The sequence below is a fragment of the Trachypithecus francoisi genome, unplaced genomic scaffold, assembly GCF_009764315.1.
Source record: "Trachypithecus francoisi isolate TF-2019V2 unplaced genomic scaffold, Tfra_2.0 Lachesis_group18, whole genome shotgun sequence".
In the NCBI taxonomy this organism is placed as follows: Eukaryota; Metazoa; Chordata; class Mammalia; order Primates; family Cercopithecidae; genus Trachypithecus; species Trachypithecus francoisi.
This window is the reverse complement of record NW_022681463.1, coordinates 62,570,499-62,582,124: the sequence shown is the minus strand read 5'-3', so window position 1 is coordinate 62,582,124 and position 11,626 is coordinate 62,570,499. Positions and strand designations below refer to the sequence as shown.

The following is an 11,626-nucleotide window of genomic DNA, read 5'->3' as shown; positions in this document are numbered from 1 at the left end:
GGAGTACAGTAGCATGGTCTCAGCTCACTGCAAACTCCGCCTCCCGGGTTCAAGCGATTCTCCTGTCTCAGCCTCCCGAGTAGCTGGGATTACAGGCATGCTCCACCATGCCCGGTTAATTTTTGTATTTTTAGTAGAGACAGAGTTTTGCCAAGTTGACCAGGGTGGTCTTGAACTCCTGACTTCAAGTGATCCACCTGCCTGCCTCAGCCTCCCAAAGTCCTGCGATTACAGGTGTGAGCCACCGTGCCTGATCCAAATGTAATTCTAAACTGCCTCTTTAAACTTGTGTGTGTGTGTGATGGAGGATGTACTTAAAAAGTTTTCTCTCTAATTTTTAACACACTCCATTATTTTTTACTAATATACTTCATTTTCCTCTATTTGTTTTCCTTTCAATTACTAAGGCTTGTCTGGTTTTCTAGTTCCTAAAGCAAAAATGAGTAGGTGACTACCTTATTTGAAACACTTCAACAATGTCAAGGTAGCCAATGGCATGAAAGAGTTAATTAATTGTATTCTCTGATGTACCTTGTTTTTCCTAAAGTGTTTTTTCTTTAATTACAGTCATGCATAGATTAACAACAGGAATACGTTCTGAGAAATGTGTTGTTAGGAAATTTCATTGTGAAAACATCATAGTGTGTACTTAAATAAGCCAAGATAGTATAGCCTTCTATATACCTAGAAGGTATAGCTAGGTGTATGGTATAGACATGGTATAGACTACGTGGTATAGCTTATTGCTCCTAGACTATAAACCTTTGAGCATGTTACTGTACTGAGTACTGTAAGCTATTATAATACATGGTATTTGTATAGCTAAACAAATCTAAACATAGAAGACACAGTAAAAGCATAGTGTTATGATCTTAACAACCTCACTTTGTATATATGGTCTGTTGTAGACCAAAATCTTCCATTGTCTACCAAAACATTGTTATTTGACACCTGACTATATTTCCCACTGTGTGATTTCATTCATTTAAGAAACAATTTGAGAAGACTCACACTTTAAATTTTTTTAAGCAGATACATATTAGAGGCAAAATAATAATACAAAAAAGGCATGAATAAGCCTAGAAGGAATAATGTAGACAATCAAGAAAGAAGACTTTTCAAAACCTATCATATCATGAAATATTTTTAAACCTAATCATGTGAAAATTGTATACAGAATGTCCTTCAATTGTATTCACAAATATGGCCAGACAGAATATAAGCACTGGAATAGAAAAGAATAGATAAAACAGAAGATATTATATTAATCTCTCTTTCTGTATTCAGTACTATAAGATTTGATTTATCATGTGGTTCAGTTTCAAACAACCTCTAAATGTAGACAACGGGTTAAAAAAATAGCATTTTATTGGAGCATCATATGTGGTTTTAATGCTTTCCTTTGCAGCTTTCAGTGAAAAGCAAATTCTGTTGAAAAACACTTATGAAGAGAGCTACTCTTCGGAAAACAAATATTTTTGAAAGACATACCACCTTTTTAAACAATGTTATTATATTTCACCTCTAAAATTAGGGATAGAACAAGTGTTACAACAACAATAGATCTGTAATGTGTTCTTTTTCCTTTGCAGTCAAGTCTTTAATTTTGTTTCACATGCCTAGAACCAGAGAGGCAACACTGGGCAAGAACACCAATTGTCTTTTGCATTTAGTGTGAATTTAAAAGGGAGTTAACAAAGTCAATCTCCTTAGAGTTACATGTAATGTTAAACTAAAATAATTTTACTCACTTTTACCACCTTGTTAACAAACGTGTTGGAATCCAATTAATTTTCAATCTCTTCAAAATTTCAATGTTTGTTCGGAAGGTAGTGTTTTATTAATCATGAGGATTCATTTTACTTTGGAGCCAGACTGCTTGTCTTTAAATCCTAGCTATGCTATGCTATACTATATTCTATGAGCTCAGGCAGTTTTCCTAAGTATCTGTGACTCAACTTTGCGATTTAAAAATGAAGATGGTGATGATAATAATTATCTTACAATTTCTTGTATGAGGATTAAATGTGTGTGTGTGTGTGTGTGTGTGTGTGAGAGAGAGAGAGAGAGAGAGAGAGAGAGAGAGAAAGGAAAGGGAGAGAATTTACAGGAATGCTGACACAGTAAGCCATAATCAAATATTATGTGTATTGAAACTCTGTTTTAAGACACAATCTTCAATATTGTGAATTAAGTATAGCATAATTGTCACTGGCTACCATTTCCCAAAAAAGTCTTACTCGTGTCATTATTACAAAATAAATAAGATAACTTCTAATAGCATAATCCCTCATTCTATAAATTTGAGCTTTTGTTCTTCACTGCTATCAATATTTATTAGGAGATTATTATATTTATATGCATATACATAAACATATACTATTTGTTTTACAAAAATAAAATACTTTTTGAAATTAGCCTATATCTTGAATTTTAATTTTAATTTTTTTCTATTGTTAGATAACAACTTACCACAAATTTAGTGGCTTAAAATAATACATATCTATTATCACACAAGGTCTGTGGGTCAAGAAGCCTATACACATCTTAGCTGTTTTCATCTAGGTCCTTTGATCCTTGGTGCTGATGGTGGTTCCAGTCTTATCTGATACTTAGGGTCCTTAAAAGCTCTCATGGTTGTTAGCAGAATTCATTCCTTGCAGCTGTGGAACTCGTAGTGGCTTATTTTGAAAGACCTTCAGGATATTGTGTGATTTCTTTCTCTAATTCTTGGACATTCTTTTAATGGTTTCACCTGATTAAGTTAGGCACACCAAGGATAGTCTTTCTTTTGATTAACTTAAAGTCAACTAATCAAGAGCCTTAATTACATCTGCAAAATACCTTTACCTTTGCCACACAATTTAACATAATCGTGACAGTTATAGCTCATCACCTTTGCCATATTCCATTCATCAAAAGTAATTTAAAAGTTCTTCCCATACTCAAAGGAGAGGGGATTATACAATGACATGGATCATTGGAAGTCATCTTAGAATTCTGCCTACCACAGCTTTTCTGCTATCTGGATTAGTATACCTAAACTTCTTATATTGTTTCACTGGTTACTTGAGTTTGTCACTCTGTATGACTTTTTTTTTTTTCTTATTTTGATTTTGTTTTATGCATATCTACTATTGTGAAATATCAGGTTAGTCTCAGTTATGTGTGCTTTATGTGTGGCTATCAAGGAGTGAAACGTGTTCAATTGAAAGTAAATTCATAACACATTGAGTTGTGATAATTTCATACCAGATAATTTCAACATGTATTTTAAATATTTGGTGCTTCTTGCCTAAGTTTTTGGTAAGCAGTGAATTCAGTTGTTGGACAATAGTGCTTCACCTTAGAGGCATCTTTGTCAGCAGCATCTGAAGCTTCTTGATCAGTTTAATTGGAGAGTATACCCTGCTTTCAATGGGAACTAATAAAAATACTATTTGAAACTGCTTATCTGTATGAAACTTGAATTTCTAAAAACTCTGCCATGCAAACAAGATACAGAAATAGATGCTGAGGCTGATGTATCAGCAACAATCATCCACAAACCCTATATTGCAAACCTTGTGGATATTTTTCTCTAGTCATATTATCTTACTCATTTCAAGGATTAAAAATATAATCTTATACAATAAATATATGGTTAACAGATTTTGCTTTCATCTACAACAAGTGTGATGATTGAGGTTGGTGTTTTGAGGGAGATTTTGCTTGATTAAAAGGTTCTATTGCTTTAAAAAAGTTTGGAAGCCACAAGAGTTTGAATAATAATCTTGGAAAGGCTTGATCTACAGTTAGTAAGTTAATCTAGAACATTTAGAAGCCTTGTCAAGTAATAGTTAACGTCAACTATTTATTTGAAGGGATTTACAGAGCTGTTTGAAAGCTTTACCATCCTTACCCAATCTGATAACAGGACTGCTATCATCACCTCTTCCAGCTAATAGTTGTGATCAGTTAAGACCCCATTCATTCTCCCCTACAATGAAATATAATAACCTTTCTATGTGGCTAAATTATGTATGTGAATAAATATCACTTCTACCACCAAGATCTAATGATACACATTTCATCAGATCATGTTGGCTATTTCCATCATCAACTGTAATTGTAGTTAACTGTAGACTGCAGATGATCCATGATATTGTTTTCTAAATAGAGTACATACCTTAGTAGATTGTTTCTGAGTGACAAAGTTTCCTCTCTTGGAATTTAGGCAAGGAAAATAACTAAATCTGAACATCCTAAAGTGTTTTGCTTCTTAAAGTTTTTTTGATTATTAATCTTATTGAAGTATAAAGAGTGCCAATCTCACACAATGAGTACAATTAGATCAGTCTTAACATATATACATACCACAATCAAGATAGTGAACATTTCCATCAGCTGCAAAAATTTCCTTTGCCCTTCATAAATCTCCTCTCCCTCCAATACCTTCCCCAGAGAATAATTGATGTGGCTTCTTTCATTACAGATTAACATTTCTGGACATTTATATAAATGAGTCATGTAGTATGTGCTCTTTTTTGTCTGGCTTCTTTCACTCAGCTACTGATTTTAAAATTCATTCATGTTGTGGAGAACATCAATAATTCATTCCTCTTTATTGTGTAGTAGCATTTCACTGTATGAATATAAAATATGTCTTGATACATATTTTGGTAGAATACTGTAGGGATATTATGTAAATATCATAAATCTACCTGTTTTATAATGGTTACATGGTATTAAATAGCATGCCAATACTATTTAATCATTTAATGCTGCAACAAACCCATTTGCACATGTGATTTTTTGTGCATGTGGCTATTTCTGTGGGAGATGTCAAGAAGTGGAAAAGCTGCCTCAAATGATATGCCCAATTAAATGTAAGTAGATATTGTATTATGACCTCAAAAATTCAACAGTGTACACTGTAGCCAATTTTATGATATCATATTTCCTACATCTCCTCTAAAATTAGTTTTATCAAATTTTTATATTTGCGAATCTGATAAATATTTTGTTTAAAATATGATTTTAATATTTGCGATATTAACATTTTATTATAATTTTAATATTTGCGAATCTGATATTTTATTTAAAATTCTAATTATGTATTCACTAGTGAATTTGTATGACTTTATACTATACATGGCACTTGTACAATTATTTTTAAAATTGTATGTTCATATCTTTTTTCTCAATTTTTGTCATATTTGTTTTTCTAAGACCACCAGAGCCAGCACAAAAGAACCAGCGAGTAGGCAAGGCTAAAAGCAAAACTGCAAATTTATTCTTTGGTCATCTAGCTTCAGGGAAGAAGGTGTGTGGGTGAAATCTGTCGGCCTCCGGCAAAGGAGATCAAGAAAGTCGCCCGGCAGGGGTCTCGGGTGGAGTTCCTGATACAGTCCCGACAAAAATAGGGGCTGAGGCAGCCCGCCCCAGCGCGCCCGCTGAGAGCGGCTTTTCTAGGAGTGGAAGGGCAATAGGCAGGGCACGGGCGTGTGGGGGAGGGGAGGGGCTCTGCAGGTGCGACCAGGTAAATCTTGGTGTCTTCGGATTGACATCACCTGGCGCATGCCTGATTACTCTAGACCTTCCCGGGCGCCAGCTGCATTTTTGGGCACACAGGAAAAGTTAGTGATGAAGAACCCGGAAATGCGCCATCTTGCGTTCGTTCTTCCAAACAGTCCAACCTTTTATTGGTAATAGTGATAAAGGGGCCCGGTGATCTGTCTGGCTACTTCCTGCTGTTAAGGGGCATCATTAAGGTCGGAGCCTATGGTTGGTATTTGGACATAGGGATGAAGAAACATTTGGTTGAAGGTGACACGAGTGATTTCTTGAATCTTGACACAGAGAAACTTGATCAAAATGGGGGCAAAACATAAAATAAGGCACAGTATTAGTATAGGAATGAGGAACGGAAGCATTCGTTGGAACATGGACAAAACCCAGAAGGATAGTAAGGATAGTCCTGGCAAGGCTGGGGAGTATGAAATAATTAAGAAAATTTAGTAAGTTTGAGGCGAGTGGGGGAAAGTTGAACTGATTTCCACTGATTGCTTTCGGTGGGGGCCCTTTCTAGCTGGGAATGAGGAACAAGTGCGCAAAGTAGTTGTTGACCAGGCAGCAATTAAGTCATCCAAATGTAGGAGCTGGAAGGAGCTCCCAGGATCCTGGGAAAGGGGGTCACGTTGGGACGTGGCACCCGTTCCCAGGGTGGGGCACTCCTGTGCCAGCCAAGGAGGAGCCTGAAGAACTTCCTGCAGCCCCAGGGCCTCTCCCGCCACCCCCACCTCTGCCCCCGCCTGTTCCTGGTCCTGTGAGGCTCCCTCCACCCCAGTTGGTCCCTGAAGGGACTCCTGGTGGGGGAGGACCCCCAGCCCTGGAAGAGGATTTGACGGTTATTAATATCAACAGCAGTGATGAAGAGGAGGAGGAGGAGGAGGAGGAGGAAGAGGAGGAAGAGGAAGAAGAAGAGGAAGAAGACTTTGAGGAAGAGGATGAAGAGGAATATTTTGAAGAGGAAGAAGAGGAGGGGAGTGTCGCGAGCGTTGCAACCCAGTCTTCCCAGGCCCCACCTCTTTTCGCCTCTCAGCTGGGATTTGTCCCGCCCACCGCCGCCAGCCAAGTTCCCTTTCCGGCTTGCTGGGCACTATAGTCCAGAAAGTGACCGCTGCAGTGGTCGCCATGGGGAAGTCGGATTTTCTTACTCCCAAGGCTATCACCAACAGGATCAAGTCCAAGGGCCTGCAGAAACTACGCTGGTATTGCCAGATGTGCCAGAAGCAGTGCCGGGACGAGAATGGCTTTAAGTGTCATTGTATGTCCGAATCTCATCAGAGACAACTATTGCTGGCTTCAGAAAATCCTCAGCAGTTTATGGATTATTTTTCAGAAGAATTCCGAAATGACTTTTTAGAACTTCTCAGGAGACGCTTTGGTACTAAAAGGGTCCACAACAACATTGTCTACAATGAATACATCAGCCACCGAGAGCACATCCATATGAATGCAACTCAGTGGGAAACTCTGACCGATTTTACTAAGTGGCTGGGCAGAAAAGGCTTGTGCAAAGTGGATGAGACACCAAAAGGCTGGTATATTCAGTACATAGACAGGGACCCAGAAACCATTTGCCGGCAACTGGAACTGGAGAAAAAGAAAAAGCAGTACCTTGATGATGAAGAAAAAACTGCCAAATTTATTGAAGAACAAGTAAGAAGAGGCCTGGAAGGGAAGGAGCAGGAGGCCCCTACTTTTACGGAATTAAGCAGAGAAAATGATGAAGAGAAAGTCACGTTTAATTTGAGTAAAGGAGCATGCAGTTCATCCGGGGCAACGTCTTCCAAGTCAAGTACTCTGGGACCAAGTGCACTGAAGACAGTAGGAAGTTCAGCATCAGTGAAACGAAAAGAATCTGCCCAGAGCTCAGCTCAGTCCAAAGAAAAGAAAAAGAAATCTGCACTGGATGAAATCATGGAGATTGAAGAGGAAAAGAAAAGAACTGCCCGAACAGACTGCTGGCTACAGCCTGAAATTATTGTGAAAATTATAACCAAAAAACTGGGAGAGAAATATCATAAGAAAAAGGGTATCGTTAAGGAAGTAATTGACAAATACACAGCTGTTGTGAAGATGATTGATTCTGGAGACAAGCTGAAACTTGACCAGACTCATTTAGAGACAGTAATTCCAGCACCAGGAAAAATAATTCTAGTTTTAAATGGAGGCTACAGAGGAAATGAAGGTACCCTTGAATTCATCAATGAGAAGACTTTTTCAGCTACTATCGTCATTGAAACTGGCCCTTTAAAAGGACGCAGAGTGGAAGGAATTCAATATGAAGACTTTTCTAAACTCGTGTGAGTTTGAAAATGTGTTAACAATACATTAAAATCTTAAAGCATCAAATTGGTGTTCGCCAGGGCATTATGAGACTCTACTGTGTTAGGGTATTATTTTGTATTAAAAAAACAGGGTTTTGAAAATATTACTGTATAGTTGTTCAGCTAAACTTTGAGAACAATTTAATTATGTCTCATGAAGTATCAAAACTATGTAATTTTTTCCTTGTTATTTTTGTTTCCTTTGTATTTTACTTGAAGAATTTATATCTTCATTAAAGAATGTTACCACAAAGTGTTCTATATATGACAATTTAGAATCATGTAATTGGAGGAAATCCTTCATACACTCTAAATTTATATTTTCAGTAGTAGAGTAGGAAAGTTGAACTGATTGAAAAATGAAGGAGGAGTGTACGGCGGGGGTGAGGGTACGGAGACAGAAGGAAACCCTAGGTTCCTTTCCGGCTAAACAGAAAGGAATAAAGACTCCTCTTTTTCGGGTTCCTGTGAGCCGGCGTCCTTGGCCAGTATAACCTGAACCAAAGAACACCGGCTACACAAGTCGGGTCGAGAGCGTAAGGCCCAAAAGGCTTGTATGTAATTAATTTCGGACCACTTGCCTAGCCGCTGGCAGAAATTGCTGAGGTCAATTACGGTCTAAAGTGCCCTCTGGTGGCCACTGAGACTGATTATCGGGTTTGTATTGGGGCCACGCCACAGTGGAAAGTAAAATTGACCGCTGTAAGGTTTTTAAATTGGCTAGGAGGCACCCTAAAGGGGTGCTCTTTAGAAATTTGAACTGGGGGTTTCCCATTTGTTTCCTCTTTACTTACACAATGGAGATCTCTGCCTGGCTTCAAAGTGTCCTTTGAAATCACCAGAGACAGACTGGAGGCTCTTGGAGCCAAGGTGGAGATTACCTTCAGGCAACAGACGTCTCCGTCCTGAACGGGTCTCCTGAGCCACTTGGTGGCTCAAAAGTAAGTCTCGGACCTGCGCAGGATTTTTGGCTGAGGGAGGTAAACAGGAGACAAGGGCACTTAACCCAGAGAGGCCATGAGAGTAAGGGAAGGGGGTCTCAGGTCCTGGTCTGTCTGCAGCGTAGGAGCAGGAGGAGGTTCCTCAACCCTTAGAGGCCTGAGGAGGGGTCTCCTCCCCGGTTGGGCACCAACTGATTTGTTTTTCTAAGACCACCAGAGCCAGCACAAAAGAACCAGCGAGTAGGCAAGGCTAAAAGCAAAACTGCAAATTTATTCTTTGATCATCTAGCTTCAGGGAAGAAGGTGTGTGGGTGAAATCTGTCGGCCTCAGGCAAAGGAGACCAAGAAAGTCGCCCGGCAGGGGTCTCGGGCGGAGTTCCTGATACAGTCCCGACAAAAATAGGGGCTGAGGAAGCCCGCCCCAGCGCGCCCGCTGACAGCGGCTTTTCTAGGAGTGGAAGGGCAATAGGCAGGGCACGGGCGTGTGGGGGAGGGGAGGGGCTCCGCAGGTGCGACCAGGTAAATCTTGGTGTCTTCGGATTGACATCACCTGGTGCATGCCTGATTACTCTAGACCTTCTCGGGCGCCAGCTGCATTTTCGCGCACAGGGGAAAAGTTGGTGATGAAGAACCCGGAAATGCGCCATCTTGCCTCCGTTCGTCCAAACAATATTAGATTATTGTCTTATTTTTATTGATTATTAGGAACTGTATTTTATATTATTAGACACATCTTTTACTTCTGTTAGGAATCTTCCTTGATTTACATCTGGTATTTAAACATTGTTTACTATGCTATGTTTCTTACAGAAATCTAATATTATACTACAATCTAGGATTCTGAGCTTTATCTTGATGAAAAAATAAATACCATCAATTATATTTTACTTAAAACATGATCATTTACTAAAACTTGTATAAATATTGTTTTGTTTAGTTCATTATGGTAAGGGAGAATATAAGTCTTTCTGATTTATATGAACTGAAATGTTAAGTACCATCTATTGTTTGCTCTTTGATCAATCATCTGAATAACCAGCCTATCACATTTAGAGGTCTTCAGTATTTTTGCATCTTATTTTAGCATTAGAGTCCTTAAAGTTACGAAGTGGCCTAAATAATTGGGAAGCAACTCAAATACAACTTTTGCAGATGATGTGATTGTATTCATAAAGTATGCCTAAAAAGGTCAAAATATAAATAAAATAAATTAATAACAAGGAGTAGTAAGGCCACTGGATTTTAAAAAGCCATATACCAAAGTCAATTGAATTGCATTTGTAAATATCCACAACAATTAGTTAGGAAATATAACTTCAAATGAAATGTAAAACCTTATGAATAAACGTAAAGATATATTGAAACTTAGGATACGTTGTGCTTTTTTTAGGATGGCAGAAATCATAAATGAGTCAATTCAGTTTTATTTGCTTATAAAAAATACAAGATATAAAGGGAGTTAAAGGATAAAATGTAACAATGAAAATCTGTTGTGATTTATTAAAATCAGAAAAATTAGCCTTTTGAGACCAAAATCTTTATGAGATAAATATCCATGTACATAATAGTATTTTTTTAATTCAAAAAGCATTTTTGAAACTTGTACATTTTAGAGCTAAAAAATGAGTCATCTAAAAAAGAATATGGCTTTCCAGACATAAATATTTCACATAAATGTAAAGTTATTATTATATGCTGGTATTAGTGAAATTATAAACAAATGGACCAAATAATCTGAAATTGACCCACATATATATTTAAATTTTGTTCCCAAATCTTTGGATATCACATGCCTATAAGAGATAAAATGATGATGAGGGCCGGGCGCCGCGGCTCAACCCTGTAATCCCAGCACTTTGGGAGGCCGAGACGGCTGGATCATGAGGTCAGGAGATTGAGACCATCCTGGCTAACATGGTGAAACCCCGTCGCTACTAAAAAACACAAAAAACTAGCCGGGCGAGGTGACGGGCGCCTGTAGTCCCAGCTACTCGGGAGGCTGAGGTGGGAGAATAGCGTAAACCCGGGAGGCGGAGCTTGCAGTGAGCTGAGATCAGGCCACTGCACTCCAGCCTGGGCGACAGAGCGAGACTCCGTCTCAAAATAAATAAATAAATAAATAAATAAATAAATAAATAAATAAAATTATGTTGGGACCGGGGTAGATAAAAGTTTAAAAATTGTAAAACAATTAATTAATTTAATTTTTTTAAAAAACTATTTTTTCAGCAAAACATCACAAAAAGCTGTAAGAATATTACAAAGCTCAAAGATTAAAGCAAATGGAAAAGATAGGTAAAAGATACTTACTAGAATCTTGTTGAAGAAATCAATATACAAAATGTCAGATTTTGAAGCAATCTTTCCCACTTCACTAGTAATCATAAAATAAATATTAGGCCACAATAAAATATTATTTTATACTCAGCATACCAAGAAAAATAAAAGAAGTTAGGCAATTTTTAGTTGGTGAGCATGTTAAGCAATCTGAACTTTCATCCACTGCTATGCAGAGTATAAACTAGTACAATCACTTTGAAAGACATTTTGGGATGTATCAGAAAAGTTGCATAGTTGCATTGATCCACAACTCTGCTTTTTAATATATACCCTAGAGAAACATGTAAAATGCCCCAGGAGATAAATACAAAAACATTAATAGCAGCATAATTTACATAAATATTGGAAATAACCCAAATAGTTATCACAAAGAATATATATACCTAAATTGTGATGTCTTAATTCAATGGATACTATTCAGCAAAGGAAATTAATAAATGACAGCAATGTACCTCAACAAAGCTGATTTAA

At 37.8% G+C, this 11,626-nt stretch overlaps 1 protein-coding gene across 1 annotated transcript; it reads left to right on the top strand.

The window, feature by feature from the left end:
- The first annotated feature begins 6,132 nt into the window (after positions 1-6,132).
- Positions 6,133-7,899, top strand: LOC117063727 (DNA/RNA-binding protein KIN17-like). Its single transcript, XM_033177607.1, has one exon. It carries the CDS (start codon positions 6,676-6,678, stop codon positions 7,852-7,854), a length of 1,179 nt encoding a protein of 392 aa, XP_033033498.1. The 5' UTR covers positions 6,133-6,675; the 3' UTR covers positions 7,855-7,899.
- The last annotated feature ends 3,727 nt before the right edge of the window (positions 7,900-11,626 follow it).